Genomic DNA, 18,412 nt, shown 5'->3' on the forward strand with positions numbered 1-18,412 from the left:
GCACACGCGACGCTGAGACCCCTTCCCCAATTGGCGGAGGCGGCGGGCCTTGGGCGCGCGCGCGCAAACGTCCGGATGGGCCGCAGCTTCCGGCGCGCTCCCCTCCGGCGGTAGGAGGCGCGCATGGGGGGGAACCTCAGCGAGCTCGGTTCCTTTCGGGGCCTGTACCGCCCTGTGTGACTGGAAGGAGAATGGCGCAAGAAGCTGAGCCTGAGGGGCAGCCCTGACCCCTCTGAGCGAGGTCCCGCCGCCTTCGCTGTCGGGAGCCTCCTTCGGACCTACCGCGTGCGAGCGCCCCAGCGGCGTGGGCCTGCGAGTGAAATGGTCGCCGAGGCCCAGGACGTCGGGCCTCCGCGCGCTCCGTGAAGGGTAGTGGGGAGCCTCGAGGGATCCCCCAGCTCCTGGCGCAGAATACCACGTACGGTGAGAAGCAGGTATTGGCCCGGAAGCGCACGGTCAGTCCTGTTTCTGATCTGTGATTTAGGTGCTCTAGCTCGCTCTGGTCTCGCCGCTTCTCCGCACGCTCCGCGGCGCAGTCTTTGTCATTTGTGGTAGGGGTCGCAGGGCACGTGGGTTGAGGTTTTGTTGGAAGGAGGGGAGGTTGTCACAGCCCGAGAGGAGGGCGGGGTTTCGGGCCCGCGCTCCCGGTAGGGCGAGGGCGGGGTGGGGGTCTTCCTGGAGGCGGGGGTAAAGGTCACGTGGGCGGGGGGCTGCGGGTCGCCGTCGCCTCCTGGCAGGGGGTCGAATGATGACAGGTGCCTGTTCGGTAGCCTGCCTGAACAGGGCTCCCTCCCTGGGCGAGATTGGGCTAGTTCAGTGGACAGGTTGACTCAGCTTTTCCTCTTGGGCTGGTCAAGTTCGGACAAGTTCTGAGTCTGCAGTAAGAGGAGCTAAGCCCGGACTTGTCTCCAGCTGAGGCTATTTAAAAACCATGCCTTTCCCCAGCTGTGTTCATTGGCGCTCACTGACGCACAGCACCTTTTTGTATACTGCTCCAGGTAAGGACCGACTTGCTAATGGCTTTAGTTTTAATAAAAGCATCTTTTACCTCCTTTATGTATGATTTTGTCGTTTTCTCAGATGTTTCCCTATTTCAAGTTTTCCTCATATGTGTGTGTGTGTGTGTTTTTTCCCCACACTTGTAGGCAGATGTGCAACACCAACATGTCTGTGTCTACAACCGATGGTGCTGCTGCAAGCACCTCACAGATTCCTGCTTCAGAACAAGAGACCCTGGTTGGTATTTTTGTCTCAAGTGTAACATCGCTCTTTAAATGAAATTTTAGGTACATTGCTTGAATTCTGACATCTGCCTCAGGCATGAACGGCTTGGAATAAAAGTTTACTTGAGGAGTCAGTCGATATATTTTGTTAGCCCTTTACCCCAAGAGGCTTTAAAAATGAATTTCTTTATATTCTGGAGCGCAGATGCTGAAGTTAAGTGTATTATGTGACTGGTTTTTTTCTTTCCCTCTTTTTTGAACTGTCAAATGGTTTTTAAAAATACGGAAGTAATTCGTACTTGTAAAGATTTTAGGCATTACAGAAATGTATAAAGTAAAAACTGAAAATTCCAGTCTTCTCTGCCCCATGTATCCTTTTAAATCTTCTGTGTGTATACCCATGTATATAGTCCCAAGTGTGTTTAAATCGGTTATAGCCCTCTTTTGTTTTACTGAAATAGGATTAAATGAGAGGATCTGCAATTTGCATTTTTCACTTACTGTGTTATGTGGACCTCCACCCACGTCAACAAATAAAACCTGCTGTGTTCTTTTTAACAGCTGCGTAGTATTTGGTAACAGGAGTATACCCCCAAAAAAGGTCTTTGCCCTAGAGTGGATTCTGACTCACAGGAACCCTATAGGACAGAGTAGAACTGCCCCATAGGGTTTCCCAGGAGCGGCTGGTGGAGTTGAACTGCTGATCTTTTTTGGTTAGCAGCCAAGCTCTTAACCATTGTGCCACCATTTTTTATTATTTATGCTTTTACTGATAGATTTTTAAATTGTCTAGTTTTTGAGTATTACCAGCTGTGGCCTTGTACATGTCCCCCTTTTTTTTTTTTTTTTTTTTAAGTGTTATATGTATATTTCTGTAAGAAAGATTGACTCCTAGGTCCTTTGGGTACTGGCAGATTGCTCACCAAAAGTGTTGTAAGTTTTCACTCCTTAACAATCTCATTATGATTGACTATTATCAATCTTTTTTTGGCCATTTGTTTTGGAGAGAAGGTACTGTTTAAATTTGTATTTCCCTAATTTCTGGTGGGGCTGGGCATCTTTACATTTAAGTCACTTGTGCTTCTTCTGGGATTTGCCTGGTTGTCTGTTTTTCTTTAGGCTTATCGTATTTTTCGGAACAATTTGTAGTAGTTTTCCGTAAATGAAGTGCATTTAACTTTTGTCTTACAAATGTTTTATTTAACTTCGTTGCCTTTTCACCATTGAGAAGTTATGAATTTTCCTGAAGTCAAAATTTGTTGGTCTTTTCCTTTTTGAATTTCATATGCTTCGAAGACCTCTCCACTTCTAAGATTATGCAAATGAAGTCCCATATTTCTAGTATTTTTGGTTTTTGTCTGTATCTTCAAGTGGAATTTGTCTTTTTTTCCTTAAATGTAAAATTAAGAGTGATGTCTTTTATCATACTTTTTTAATTAATGCATGTGTCTTGTGTGCGTGTGTTGTGTGATGCTGAGTCACTTCTGACTCATAGCAACCCTATATGACAGAGTACAACTGGCCCGTTGGGTTTCCTAGGCAGTAATCTTCACAGAAGCAGATCCCCAGGTCTTTTCTCCCTCAGAGCAGCTGGTAGGTTCAAACCACCAACCTTTTGGTTGGTTAGCAGCCGAGCATTTAAACATGGTGCCACCAGGGCTCCTTGCATGTGTTTTAAGTCTTAATAAAAGACTGATGGCTTTTTGTTGCAGATTTTTACTTTGGAATTATTTCACATAACTTGGTGTTAGCATAGCATATATAAAAAGTTAGGAGAAAAAAAGTAATTTTTATCTTTTATGTGGAGTTCATTCTTACATAGCCTGAAAAGTAAAATGACATGCGAGTACATAATAAGAAATTTGTGTGATCAAATAATGAATGATTCAATCCTATATTTAGTGTGTATTTTAAGTGTCTCAGTGATTAAATAATGTTTTTCTGTTGATTAGCTGAAAATAGGCAGTATTCTTAAGTCTGGTTTTGGGAGTTAGATCCCAAACTGAAATGCTGTCAGATCTCAAGGTTAAACAAAGGATAGGGGCATATTGAAGAGAGGTGTGAGGCAGTCTGTGGGACTGGCAAGCTGTGAAGATACTTGGGTTTTGCAGATTTTAACGTAGCAACATGTAGGGAGAGAACGTAAGCACATTATATCCCTTTCCCCTTGCCATTTATTTTCTCAATACCACTTGAAAGGCCTCTTGATCAGGATCAGGCAGACTAGTAGCCTGTTAGCCAGATTTGGCCCACTGCCTGTTCTTGTAAATAAAGTTTTATTGGAATTCAGCCATGCCCATTAGTCTACATGTTTATAGAAAACTCATTGCCGTAGAGTTGATTCTGACTCATAGCGACCCTATAGGACAGAATAGAACTGCCCCATGGGATTTCTAGGGAGCAGATGGTGGATTCAAATCGATGACCTTTTGGTTAGCAGCCATAGCTCTTAAACTTTGCTGCTATAATGGCAGACTTGAGTAGTTGTGACATACCATCTGTCACATAGAGCTTGAAATATTTGCCATCTGGCCCTTTACAGAAAAAGTTTCCTGACCCTGATCTGGTTGGTAGGCTTGAGTGCAGGTTATTTGTCTTTTGGCAATACTTGACATTGTCCGGTGCATACTGAAGCTCCATAAATGTTTGTCAAGTAGGTATTTAAATTGTAGAACAGTTGAGAGGCAGCATTATATAGTAAGAAAGAAATTTGGGTTGTAGTTGAGGTATGTGACATGTGTCAGCTTGGGTTAGTTATTTAAGCTCTTTAGCCTTTAGGAACCTTATCTGCAGAAAGTTAAGTTTGGTGAAATAACCGACCGAACTCTAAAACATTATTCTTTCTTGGATTCTGTAACAGTTTAAACTCATTTGAGTATTCTGTTTATAGTTGAGTTTATAAAGCAGCAACAGGTGATAGCAGTAGTCAAGGAAGAGAATAATGTTGCCTTGAGATGGGTACTGTTTTCGATAGTAACTAATGATACTTCAGGAGCCCTGGTGGCGAAGTGGCTAAGAGCTCAGGCTGCTAACCAAAAGGTTGGCTGTTCGAATCTATCAGCCGCTCCTTGGAAACCCCATGGGGCAGTTCTGCTCTGTCCTACAAGGGTCATTATGAGTTGGAATTGACTTGATGGCACACAGCAACAATGATACTTTAGTCCCCCATGATATTTGCAAAGTACTAAATCCTCCCCAGCTTTTTTTCCAAATCCCCGTGACAGTCTATGGTATATAGTTTATATAGGCTAACTAGTATAGTTTTTAAAAAATACTATGACTACTTTTTTGAGGTCTGACCCTATGAGACTGTTAAACGTAGTGTCTGCTCCCTTAATTGAATTTCTATCACATGTGTTTGCTGAGAGGCTTATAGCTCTGGACTAATTTTGGAAGTATAATAGCAATTCCTTGTTTTTTATAGGTTAGACCAAAGCCATTGCTTTTGAAGTTGTTGAAGTCTGTTGGTGCCCAAAAAGACACTTACACTATGAAAGAGGTAAGCTGAACTTAGAAATAATTAATGTCTTGCTATTATATGTAACCATACTTAATGGTGCCTAAGACCATGGGGATAATTGGCTAGATAAAGGAATTTTCAATAAGCAGCAATATTATGTAGTACATGAGTCGAAATCAACTTGACAGCGTGGGTTTGGTTTTTTGGGTTTATGGTAATTTGGTCTATACTTTGAAGCCGAAGACTATTGTATTTAGTTTCATTTCTCAGCTGGGAACTCAGAGACCAGTGGAAGCAGGGATTCTTAACATTTTTGCGCTATGGATCCATCTGGCAAACTGGTAAAGCTTATGAATCCATTCTCAAAATTATGTTTTTAAATTTGTGGAATAAAATACATAGCATCACAAAGGAAACATTGTGTTAAAATACAGTTATCAAAATAGTAAATAATACGGTTTCCGATGCGTGCTTTTTTATTAACACATTAAATACGATTTAGCAGCAGATCTAATAAATGTAATCTTGGAGTAGTGAGGAGCATAAGTGATATTTTGAGGTGTTTGTGATAAGCATAGCATGAAATGAAACACAGATGTGGCTAATACCATTGTGGTTTGCTGCCTACATTCATAATTGAAGAAAAGCTAAATTTCAGTTAATGAAAGTAAGGATAGAAACATTTTTTTTCCTCATCCAAATTAATGGACCCCCCGAATTCTATCCATGCCCCTCTTGGGAGTCCCTGGCCCCCAGGTTAACAAGCTCTGCACTAGAGATACATGAATACAGTATACCATTCTTTCTAGGGTAGAGGTGAGCTGATTCGTGCACATGTTCTATTTACATGAATGCAATATTTCAATGTGTTTAATACTGAATGTTAAATTCTTGCACAGAACGTGACTTAACAGTGAGAGTGTGGGCTATCCTAGGCAGAATTTCAACATGAATGAACTGTATCTGTTCACATTTCTCCTATGTAGTTTATGGGGACCAGGTTGCTTAAAACGCTGAAGTATCCTACTTCTGTCAGAATACTGGGGCAGGAAGAAGTTCCAGGTCCTTTCCTTTTCAGCCACATTTTTATAGGCTTCTTTAATGGGTGAGTGGTAGCAGGAGTCTAGGTTCTTTTCCTTCTTCCTTTTTGCTGCTGGGCAACCATCTCTTCAGTCCATAGTCATGTAGGAATATTCCTTTTAGTCTGAAGTCTGCTTAATTAAACAGTTAAATCTGTAGTACTTGTAGGGAAATGTTGGGTTAAATGATGTTTTTAGGGCTGTTAACTTGGATTTTTGGAGCCCTGGTGGCACAGTGGGTAAGAGCTATGGCTCAGCAGTTCGAGTCCACCACCTGCTCCTTGAAAACCCTATGGGGAAGTTCTACTCTGTCCTTTAGGGTCACTATGAGTCGGAATCAACTCGATGGGCAACAGGTTTGGCTTTTTTTAAAACTTGAATTCGACTTTTTATCGATATATAATCAGTTAAGGAAACAAAGTATGGATTTGGTAGTAGATAGAAATGAGGTGATCAAGACCATCCTGAAGACTTAGAAGGCTTATACTATAAATTATGTAACAATAATATGTATGCTGTATGATGCAGTTTTAGGTTCCAGGATCTTTGTTCTGGGACATAAGGGAGAGTGATGAAAGCTAGTATGGGGTAATAGAGCATTGGACTAGGAGTCAGAAGACTTGAGGTCAAGTCTTAACTCATACTGGTTAGTTCTCTGTCCTCAGCGAACTATTTAACCTTTCTTAGCTTTTATTTTCTCATTTCTAATATGGTGATGATAATTCTGTGAAGTATCAGAATGATGTTGAGCTAATATTAGTACGTTGCAAACTGTAAAATGCCATTCAAATTTAGGTGGTTGTTATTAGGTTTGCATATGGATGCCTTAAAATGTATTGCTTACTTCTTTGTATTAGTGGAGCTCATGGAATGGAATGTAACTTTATAGTAACAATTCAGGGTCATTATTTTGATTATTGTAGTATAGATTGGGATGATATCTGAGGGCTCATTTAATTCACCGAATTCTCCCAAACTGTCACACAGTTGTAATTGATCATTTTCCTGTCTTCCTCTGTGATAGCACAGACCATTGAGGTGTATAGTGTTCATGATTATTTTCTAAATAACACCAGTCACTGCCACATTTTAGTTGGTGTATTTTGAAATTTATTTGGTGCTGCAACTTTATTGCTATCAGTGGTTTTGTATTTTGCTGCCTATCCGCTTCTTCCTAACATGGTTGGGCAGAGCTAAAGTCTGCAAGGAAAAAAAACCCACACGTTTTAAGGTTTAGTTAAGTAAATCAGAGAAGCGGTAGCTACTTGCATTATATTAAAATGAAAAGGTTTTAAAAGCAGTTGTATTTATAGAATGGTTGTTACTCTACATGGTTATGTGGTTGCTGGTTGCTTAACTCTCTCCAGGTAAGTAGGATATTATTGAATGTATTAGAAACTAACATTTAGTTTTCTTTAATGCTTAGAAATTGTATTTCTTATTTCAGGTTATATTTTATCTTGGCCAATATATTATGGCTAAACGATTATATGATGAGAAACAACAACATATGGTATATTGTTCAAATGATCTTCTAGGGGATTTGTTTGGTGAGCCAAGCTTCTCTGTGAAAGACCACAGGTAAATTCTTCAGCTTAGTTCATTGTAAAAATACAGCTGGGAAACATTTCAGTTCATATCTATTCCCACTCCCTTTTGTCAGAGAAAAGTTGTTACTACATATGTAAAAGATGTGGAAATGTAGTTTCTTAGCGATATGGCACACTGCTTGAAAATTTGGGTTTGAGATCTAGCTTAGTCATGCGCTAGCAGTGTGACAGGTAAATCGACTTAACCTCTAAACCTTAGTTTCTGCCTTTGTAGATAAGCATAATATAAATAAATGCCTCACTGGGAGGTTATGAAGGGACAGTGTGTAGAAAGCATAGCGTTTAGCAAACAAAGTATTCAAGTATTAGATAGAGTTATATATTATAAATTATTGCATTAATTTCCAAAGACAATATTTATACCACAGGCTTAAATTTGGTCTTTAGTTACTTTGGAGATCTTTTTTTTTGGTAATAAGCTATTATGATACTTATTCAGCTGAGTTTGACCCAGGTGACATTTCCACAGTTATTCCACTGGGAACTGAAGACTGAGTATTTTAGTCATTCTTACCTTAAATCTGAAATGCCTTGTCTCATTTGATTTAGCATGGTGTTAAACGTAAGATGTATATTTTAATAAATAGGATTGATACTTTTCCTTGGAGTAGTTAACTGGATTCTAAATGGTATATAATGCTCAAAAACAAGTAAAAAGAAGGTAAAGATATTTTACAACTTTATTACTATAAATGTACTATATATTCATTATTTAACATTAGGAAAAGACAGTGCTAAAGAGAAAATGATCTGTAGCTTATCACCAAAAAAGTATTTTTGTCAGTCATTTTTTATATAATGGCATGTTTTAACCTAAATTGTGAACATACTATATTTAATTTTATATTCTTCTTAATATTACATAAGCATCTTTCCATTGACAAAGCACTTCTGGTTAATATTCATTTACGTTACCATTTTCTACTTGGCCTTGAGATTTTTTCATGTAAGCTTTAATTTTATAAATTGAAGAAATAGTTATATAGGTGATTTTGTACCATTTGAATATTACATTTTAATGATATCGTTTGAATGTTTCTGATATTGAAAGCATGATCTTAAACCTGTCTTTGACTTAAATTCTAATATGTTGAGAGATTGAACACTGGGGAAATTACAGACTTGAAAAGGGATATGAACAGGAATATTGTTTTTCTGAACTTAAGGAATTCTGTCACCAATCCCAAGGGTGAAGGGAGATAGTTGGGAGTTGGCAGTTTCCTCTCACCCTTGAGAATTAATGAGAATTAGAAATGATACCTGTGACTAACAAACAGTCTCTAAAAATCATTAGTTTAAAAAAGAAAGAAAAATATACCAGGCGTATAATGGATATTAGAATAAGAAAATTGTCTTGCTAGGACATAAGCTCCAGGAGGCAGAGATTTTTTTCTGCTATTACTTGTTTTCCCCAATGTCCAGATCAGTGCCTGGGACAGGGTGGGTGCTTAGTCTGTATTTTACTGAATGAATACTGCTTGTTTTTTTTTTTGTTTTTAAAATATAAGACCAAGAAAAAAATGAGATGATTGGTCCAAGGTTGATAAAAGTCAAGATTATAATGAAATTCTTGTAATAGAGGGTTTTGCATAACCCACTACTTTTTTTAGACAGTCTGTGTTTAAGCACAGTGCTAGACAATTTGTTTGAAAGTGAGCATGCTAATTTGTCTTCAGTGTGCACACACACCCCCAGAGATTTTTGGTAAAGTCCAAATGAAGCACATTTCAGGAAATGGAGATGTGAAATCTTTGCGCTAGAGAGACCTTAGTGATTACGTTAGAAGTAGCTGTGTGTAGTTATTGTGCTACTAATTACTTTGGTAGGGCCTAGGATCTTCCAGTGATACAATTTGAATGCAATAATTTAAAATGTGGTTTTGAGTGTGTGTAGTAGTTCATAGTAATGGGCATTTAAATGTCTGGTTGAATCCAGTTTAATAAATTTTTATTTTAAAATACACATTTTTTGATCTTTTTCTTCCAACAAGGAAAATATATACAATGATCTACAGAAACTTGGTGGTAGTTAATCAGCAGGGTAAGTAATTTTGAATATCATAAACACATTTCAAAGAAATTTTTTGTACATACAGTCATTTTATAATGGTGCTTTGAAAAGTTGCTTTAGCTATTTATTTAATAATAATAGTAATAAAAAAGCCAAACTCGTTGCCTTTGAGCTGATTCCGACTCATAGTGACCCCATAGGACATAGGAGAACTGCCCCATAGGGTTTCCAAGGCTGTAAATTTTTATGGAAGCAGATTGCCACGTCTTTGTCCTGTGGAGTAGCTGGTGGGTTCAAGCTGCTGACCTTTTGGTTAGCAGCTGAGCTGCTTAACCACTGCTCAACCAGAGCACCAGAGAAGGGGAATAGAAGGGCAGAAAGAAGGGAAGTTCATGGTTATGTAAAACCCATTAAAAAAACCGTTGCCGTTGAGTTGATTCCGACTCACAGAGTAGAACTTGCCCCGTAGGGTTTCCAAAGAGCGGCTTTAGGTTAGCAGCCGAGCTCTTAACCACTGTGCCACCAGGGCTCCAATAATAATAAATTAATTTAACAGGAAGAAACACATGTGAACTAAAATAGCATACTGAGGTTCTAATGCAGATTTATGATATTTAAATATCCTGTTATATTAATGGGGTATGTTTAAGAAGGTAAATATTTGAAAAGTTGCTGCTTAGTAGAGGTGTGATCAAACCTTGAAAATATATTGAAAAGCTTTGGTGGAAAGTATAGATACCAGGTGGGACCATTTGAAAGATGTTTTTTTTTAATTTTTTGATAGTAGACAAAATGTTGTGTACCAATTTATGTAAGTAAGTGGCGTTTAGCTCCCCTACCTTTAGATTTGTAGTTCTAAGCTGGTTATTTTTAGGTCACATATCCCTTTGATAATCTGATAATCTGGTTACTCTTCCCAGAAAGAAGTACCTGTGTATGCTGTTCTAGTTCATACATATACACACACCACCCACCCACACACACGGTAAATGTTTTACAGCTCTCCGGGGGAAAAGCCCCAGTTTGTAGCGGTTGCTGATTTTCATGGGTAAGTACGACACCATGGCCAATTTCAGGCTACGAACATGGAGTTCAGAAAAGATGCACTCCGTTTGCAAGTGCCTATGGAAACGGGCTCCACCACACCACAGCCTTCTTAAAGCCTTTCCTTAAGAAAAATTCAGAACTGCTCTCAAAGGCTTATTTAGTTCCAAGAATAAATTTAATTGACTACTCCTCTGTGCCCCCGGTATTCCATATTCAGATTTTATTGTTATAATTCTTTTTTACGGTTGTTTATATTTTCTGTGTCCTATTCTGGTTTGCATTCTGCATCACACAGTGTAGTGTCTTACTAATATGATATTTAGTTAATTGGATTGACTACTCACTCTTCCAAGGTTAAGATTTAAGACCCAGGAAAGGAGATCACCATCTTATTCCAGAATAAAAGTAACTATTGGGCTGGTTACTTAACATGTTATTGTTTTAATGCTCTTTATTTATGAAATCAGATAACAGCAAATGAAGTAGAAAACTGTAGTATCTGTAGTACTATGTTGAGTTTTTTCATGTATGTATAGAAGTTTATTTGTTTAAATAAACATGGTAATTTGCTAGGAAAATTACATTAATGAGATGGTAACCTGTAGATTACTTAGCTGCTTTTATTCAGTTTATGTTTCAGATTGGTAGAATTAACTTCAAAATTCTTATGTTAGTGTTTTCAACCTTGTCACATCTTAGTGGTTCCTTTTTATTACATGTATTTTGTGACATCTCTGTTATACTAAAATGGGATTTCTGGATAATATAGTTTATTTGTATGTACAAGAAAATCAATATAATACCTTAACCATAATATGAAGAAAAAATAAACTAACTTATGATAATATAGATTTCAAAATGTTAGTGCTCATACATGATTTCATTATTAAGATGAAAATGTTCCCAAGGGGGTAGTATTGCCCTTTGAGAACCATTGCTCTATATGTAGAAGAAAACAGGAAATCAGTTTATTATTAGTTGAAGAAATATTAATACCTTATATTGGAAACCCCGGTGGCCTAGTGGTTAAGTGCTACGGCTGCTAACCAAAGGGACGGCAGTTCAAATCCACCAGGCGCTCCTTGGAAACTCTATGGGGCATATCGGGTCTCTATGAGTTGGAATCGACTCGACAACACTGGGTTTGGTTTTGGTTTATATTGTAAAGGTTTGCAGCCACATTTGATTATGCTCTCGGGTAATTGCATGTATTTTATATGTAAAGCTTTGACTTTTGAGCTGAGTTCATATATCCATCTACAAACTAAACCTGTTTGACTGAATGACTGTCAGCTACCTTAGTTCATTATCTTTCCATCCAAATCTGTTCACCTTCCTGAAGTTTCTCTCTTGGTGAATGGTACCACCCATTTATTCCACTCAAAGTAGAATCTTGGACTCCTTCTTGACTCCTTTCTCCCTTACCTTGTATATCATATTCCAGGTCTTACTGATTTTCACCTTTTTAATTTTTCTGGACTTGATCTTTTTTTCCATGCCATAGTTTAGACTTTAATACTTTTTTACTTGTATTATTGCAGTTACTAATACTGGTTACCCTGCCTCTGCTCTCTCTATTTCGTGAGAGTCAGTTGTCACTTCTTAAAATTACTATTTAAGGGTTCTGTATTGCTCTTTAGATAAAATGTTTGCTAAGAGCTAGCAAATAAGATTTATCTCCTGACCAAACGTTTTGTATGATAAGTGGCTGCAACAGTGTTAGGGAGGATTCTGTAGTATCAGCAGGGAAGATCGCAGTGATGTGGGAATAACAGCATGAATGACATCATGAGCACTGCTTGTTGACATTCTTGTGCTGTTTAGCAAGACACACAGAATCCTTTATGATTTGACTTTGCTTATATTCCAGCAATAATGAACTACTTGTAGTTCCTGCAACAGGCCACTGTTAGGTCCCTTCTGGTTGCTTTTTCACCTGCATTTCTTCCATCTGGAATGGCTTTCCCAGCCCTGCCTCCCATGTATTTCCTATGAAACTTTTCTTGATTCTTATTCCTCATACCCTGCCCTCTCTCTACCAATAATCATTGCTCTCTCATCTCCACTACTTACAAATTTCATAATACTTCTTTTAAGGTGTTTACTACACTTTTTTAATTACTCTTTTATGTATTTTTCTTCTCTATTAAGATTGAATTACACATTCATATCTCAATATCTGGCACGGGGACTGGCACCCGGGGGACACATATTTAATGGTTGTTGGAAGGTTAAATTATGTAAGGGGTTTGTCTTGTGTCCTGGGCTGGTGTCTGTTAACTACTGCTTTCTTTCCTAGTTTGTGATTCTGTGCTTTGCTTTTCTATCAGAACCATTGGATTCTGGCACATCTGTGAGTGAAAATAGGCGTCAACTTGAGGATGGGAAAGGTCAAAAGGTAATCTTTAAACTTTCTCATTCTAGCATAATGTTTCTTGAAAGTTGGAAAGGTTTACTTAAAACAAAATTTTTAGCTTCCTGGTGGTATAGGTTTAGTTTTTCTATGGTCTTTTTTTTCTCCCCTTGAATGCTTAGGATTCTGTGCAAGAGTTACAGGAAGAGAAACCTTCATCTTCAAATTTGATTTCTAGACCAACTACCTCATCTAGAAGGAGAGCAATCAGTGAGACAGGTATGTGTGTATTGAATTGGCACATTCAGACAGCCTTCTGGTGTTCTCTTCTAATGAAGTTGTTCGTGTTTTTAGGTGTAATGAAATTGTTTAGATGAATGCATTTCTGATTTTTTTCTTTCTTGTTTTTATATGATTTTGTTTGATTTCAAATTGCTCTTTAGCAACCTTTTTTTTTCTGGTAGACTATAGCAGGCATAGTTAGTTTACTGTGCCCTACTGGAGTTTATAATAAGCCAGTTCACAATTATTCTGTATAATGGGGACAAGAATATGAACTCTACTGTAGCCACTATTCTTAGATACCTTAGCACTTAAAAATTTGAATTGTTTCTATTAAAAGATAAAACATACCCATCAGTATAAACAGAGAAAATAGCATCTTAGAAATGAAGAAATGGTAAAGAAAGTAGTTTAAAACATTTTTACAAAGAATATAAAAGTGGTAGGAGGCTGTTGCCTGATCAGAAGCTACAATAAATTATAACTAAGACTGTATGATTCAGGAAAAAGAAAAGTTCAGCAGATCAGCAAAACAGAATAGGTAAACCCAGAATAGAATCTTACAGGTAAGGGCAGAGGGCGTTTAGGGCAGACTGGAATAAATGGTTAGTTATTTGGAGGGAAAAAAATCAATCATATCTGTACCTTGTGCCAAAATTAATTCTAAATAAATTTAAAAGATAAAAGACTACAACATATTTAAGAGACACTTTAAATTTGAAAATCGGTAAGAAAACATTAAAATCCAAATAACAAAAAGATCCAAAAAAAAAAAAGTGACGTTCTCACAGTAAGTACAAATGACTTATAAATATGGGGGAAGAGGTGGATTTTAGCTTTATAGGTATTAAAAAATGCAAAAAAGGTGTCTTGGTGTATCAGGTTAGCAAAGATGAATTTTTGACTTATTTTTCTTAACTTACGTTGTTGTTGTGTCCAGTCAAGTCAATTCTGACTCAGTAATCCTGTAAGGACTGAGTAGAACTGCGCCATAGAATTTCCTAGTCGTAATCTTTATGGGAGCAGATTGCCAGCTCTTTTCTTTCACAGAGTGGCTGGTGAGTTAGCACCCAAGTGCTTAACCATTGCACCACCAGGGCTCCTTACTGTTACATTATTGGTATATGTTGTTGTTTTTGTTCGGTGCCATGTAGTCGGTTCCGACTCATAGTGACCCTGTGTACAACCGGACAAAACACTGCCCAGTTCTGTACCGTCCTCACAATCGTTATACTTGAGCCCATTGTTGCAGCCACTGTGTCAGTCCATTTTGGTGAGGATTTTCCTCTTTTTTGCTGTCCCTCTGCTTTACCAAGCATGATGTCCTTCTCCAGGGACTAATCGCTGTTGATAACATGTCCAGTATGTGAGACGTAGTCTCGCCATCTTTGCTTCTAAGGAGCATTCTGGTTGTACTTCTTCTGAGACAGATTTATTCGTTCTTTTGGCAGTCCATGGTATATTCAGTATTCTTCACCAGCACCACAATTCAAAGTCATCAGTTCTTCTTGGGGCTTCCTTATTCATCTTCTGAGACAGATTTATTCGTTCTTTTGGCAGTCCATGGTTTATTCAGTATTCTTTGCCAGCACCACAATTCAAAGGCATCGGTTCTTCTTGGGGGTTCCTTATCCATCGTCCAGATTTTGTGTGCATATGAGGTGATTGAAAACACCATGGCTTGGTTTAAGCGCACCATAGTCTTCACGGTGATATCTTTGCTTTTCAACACTTTAAAGAGGTCGTTTGCAACAGATTTGCCCAATGCAGTGTATCTTTTGATATCTTTACTGCTGCTTCCATGGGTGTTGATTGTGAATCCAAGTAAAATGAAATCCTTGACAACTTCATTCTTTTCTCCGTTTATCATGATGTTGCTTATCGGTCCAGTTGTGAGGACTTCTGTTTTCTTTATGTTGAGGTATAATCCATACTGAAGGCTGTAGTCTTTGATCTTCATCAGTAAGTGCTTCAAGTCTTCTTCACTTTGAGCACCCCTTCACTTGGATATCACAGGTTATTAATGAGCCTTCCTATAGTCCGGATGCCCTGTTCTTCTTCATATAGTCCAGCTTCTTGGATTATTTGTTCAGGATACAGATTGAGTAAGCATGGTGAAAGGATACAACCCTGACACACACCTCTCCTGACTTTAAACCATACAGTATTCCCTTGTTCTGTTTGAATGACTGCCTCTTGATCTGTGTACAGGTTCCTCATGAGCACAATTAAGTGTTCTGGAATTCCCATTGCTCACAATGTTATCCGTAATTTGTTACAATTCACACAGTTGAATATCTTTGCATAGTCAATAAAACAGAGGTGAACATTTTTCTGGTATTCTCTGCTTTCAGCCAGGATCCATCTGACATCAGCAGTGATATCCCTGGTTCCAGGTCCTCTTCTGAATCTGGCTTGAATTTCTGGCATCTCCCTGTCAATATACTGCTGCAGCTACTTTTGAATGATCTTCAGCAAAATTTTAGTTGCATGGGATATTAATGATATTGTTTGATAATTTCTGCACTCGGTTGGATCACCTTTCTTGGGAATAGACATAAATATGGATCTCTTCCAGTCAGTTGGCCAGGTAGCTGTCTTCCATATTTCTTAGCATAGATGAGTGAGCACTTCCAGTGCTGCATCTGTTTGTTGAAACATCTCAATTGGTATTCTGTATTCTGTCAATTCCTGGAGCCTTGTTTTTTGCCAGTGCCTTCAGTGCTGCTTGGACTTCTTCCTTTAGTACCATCGGTTCCTGATAATATGCTACCTCCTGAAATGGTTGAGTGTCGACCAATTCTTTTTGATATAGTGACTTTGTGTATTCCTTCTGTCTTCTCTGATGCTTCATGTGTCATTTAATATTTTCCCCCTAGAATCCTTCAATACTGAAACTCGAGGCTTGAATTTTTCCTTCAGTTCTTTCAGCTTGATAAATGTCAAGGGTGTTCCTGCCTTTTGGTTTTCTACCTCTAGGTCTTTGTGCATGTCATTATAATACTTTATCTTCTCGAGCCACCCTTGGAAATCTGCTCTTCACCTCTTTTACTTCATCATTTCTTCCTTTCACTTCAGTTACTTGTTGTTCAAGAGCAAGTTTCAGAGTCCCTTCTGACATCCCTTTTGCTCTTTTCTTTCTTTCCTCTTTTTTTAGTGACCTCTTGCTTTCTTCATGTGTGATATCCTTGATATCATTCCATAAGTCATCTGGTCTTTGGTCATTAGTGTTCAACATGTCAAATCTGTTCTTGAGATGGTCTCTAAATTCAGGTGGGATATGCTGAAGGTAGTACTTTGGCTCTTGTGGACCTGTTTTAATTTTCTTTAGTTTCAACTTGAACTTGCGTAGGAGCAGTTGATGGTCTGTTCCACAGTTGGCCCCTGGCCTTGTTCTGACTGTCCATAGTGTCTTTGCACGGAAATGTAGTCAATTTGATTCCTGTGTATTCCATCTGGTGAGGTCCACGTGTGTAGTCACTGTTTATGTTGGTGAAAAAAGGTATTTGCAATGAAAAAGTCGTTGGCCTTGCAAACTTGTATCATGTGAACTCCAGCATAGTTTCTATCACCAAGGCCCTATTTTCCAACTACCCATCTTTCTTTGTCTCCAACTTTTGCTTTCCAATCACCAGTAATTATCAGTGCTTCCTGATTGCATGTTTGATCAATTTCAGACTCAGAAGTTGTAAAAATCTTTAATTTCATCTTTGACCTTAGTGGTTGGTACATTAATTTGAATAATAGTCATATTAACTGGTCTTCCTTGTGGGTGTATGGATATTATCGCATCACTGACAATCTTGTACTTCAGAATAGATCTTGAAGGACATGTCCTTTTTGATGATGAATTCAATGCCATTCCTCTTCAAGTTGTCATTCCCGGCATAGTAGACCATATGATTGTCTGATTCAGGATGACCAACATCAGTCCATTTCAGCTTGCTAATGTCTAGGATATCAATGCTTATGCATTCCAGTTCATTTCTGATGATTTCCAATTTTCCTAGAACCATACTTCATACATTCCAGGTTCCGATTATTAATGGATGTTTGCAGCTGTTTCTTCTCATTTTGAGTTGTGGCACATCAGCAAATGAAGGTCTCAAAAGCTTAATTCCATCCATGTCATTAAGGTTGACTCTACTTTGAGATGGTAGCTCTTCCGCAATTGTATTTTGAGTGCCTTCCAACCTGGGGGGCTCATCTTCCAGCACAGTGTTCCTCTGCTATTTATAAGGTTTTCACTGGCTAATTCTTTTCAGAAGTAGACAACTGGGTCATTCTTCCTAGCCTGTCTTAGTCTCGAAGCTCAGCTGAAACCTGTCCGCCAATGGTGATCCTGCTGGTATCTGAATACCAGTGGCATAGGTTCCAGCATCACAACAACACGCAAGCCCCCAGAGTATGACAGACTGACAGACACATGGGGGATTGGTGTATAAATTGCTTAAATCTTTATGAATTATAAAAAAAGGCTTAGAGTTCTTGCCATTAATCCAGAATCTCCACTTCTAGGAATCTATCCTAGTTACACAGTCAGAAATTCAAAGATTTATATGTAGAGATATTTGTTGTACCATCATTTGTAATAAAGAACATGCCATATATGATAGTCGAGAATGCTGTCTGTGACTCTAGTCCAGGTCTTTATCTTCTCTTGCCCTGACCACTGTAACAGGCTTCTGATTTTCTCTTTGTTTCTACGCCTGCTCTTTTTCTCTACACAGTACCAGACGGGATCCTAGAAGGTAAATTGGATTGTGTCATTCCTCCACTTAGCTGTTTTGGTGACTTACCATTGGCTTTCAAATACAATCCGTATTGACCCACAATTGACCCACAAGGCTCTGGTCTATCTTTAACCTGGCTTCTTGCCTATTTCCCTTCCTTTAATTGTTTTTCACCCTCACTGATTGTTTGGTTCTTCAGCCAAGTCAAGCTTTTTCCTGCTTTAAGGCCTTTATGTGCAGTTTTTTTCCTGCCTGGAGCTCTTCTGCCTCCACCTTGCAAGGCTAGTTCCTCACTTTTCTGTTTTTGCTTAAATGTGACCTCAGAGAGGCTGTTCCTAGCTACCCAGAAAAATAGGTCCCTCTTGTTTTTCTTTACCTTTGTGCTTTGTTTCCTTCATAGCACTCATTTCAGCTTGTGAATAATTATTTCCGTTGCCTAGATGTTTAAAGATAAACTCCCTCAGGAGATAGAGGAGGCAGGGATGGCTGACTTCTCATCTCTGTTGTGTATCTACTACCTCGAACTGTCAGAAAGGAGCAGGTGCTGAAATGTGTGTGTTAAGTATTTTGGTTATGCTAAACAGTATATAAATATTTGATGGACACTATGTTCTG

At 38.5% G+C, this 18,412-nt stretch overlaps 1 protein-coding gene across 23 annotated transcripts in view; it reads left to right on the forward strand.

Moving 5' to 3' along the window:
* The first annotated feature begins 333 nt into the window (after positions 1-333).
* Positions 334-18,412, forward strand: part of MDM2 (MDM2 proto-oncogene) — a 126,462-nt gene continuing 108,383 nt past the window's right edge. For 19 of the 23 annotated variants that reach the window (XR_007517264.1, XR_007517265.1, XR_007517270.1 and 16 more), the window contains exons 1-7: positions 345-434; positions 1,146-1,236; positions 4,648-4,722; positions 7,210-7,343; positions 9,363-9,412; positions 12,760-12,827; positions 12,965-13,061. Coding sequence is in view for 12 of the 23 variants with exons in the window: in XM_049883839.1 (XP_049739796.1) it covers positions 1,150-1,236; positions 4,648-4,722; positions 7,210-7,343; positions 9,363-9,412; positions 12,760-12,827; positions 12,965-13,061 (511 nt within the window). In the remaining 11 variants the exon portion in view is untranslated. Of the gene's footprint in view, positions 456-721; positions 999-1,145; positions 1,237-4,647; positions 4,723-7,209; positions 7,344-9,362; positions 9,413-12,759; positions 12,828-12,964; positions 13,062-18,412 lie in introns of those variants that run through there. The other 4 variants (XM_049883833.1, XM_049883831.1, XM_049883832.1 and 1 more) reach the window with 4 other exon arrangements.

Source organism: Elephas maximus, chromosome 4, assembly GCF_024166365.1.
Source record: "Elephas maximus indicus isolate mEleMax1 chromosome 4, mEleMax1 primary haplotype, whole genome shotgun sequence".
Taxonomy (NCBI): domain Eukaryota; kingdom Metazoa; phylum Chordata; class Mammalia; order Proboscidea; family Elephantidae; genus Elephas; species Elephas maximus.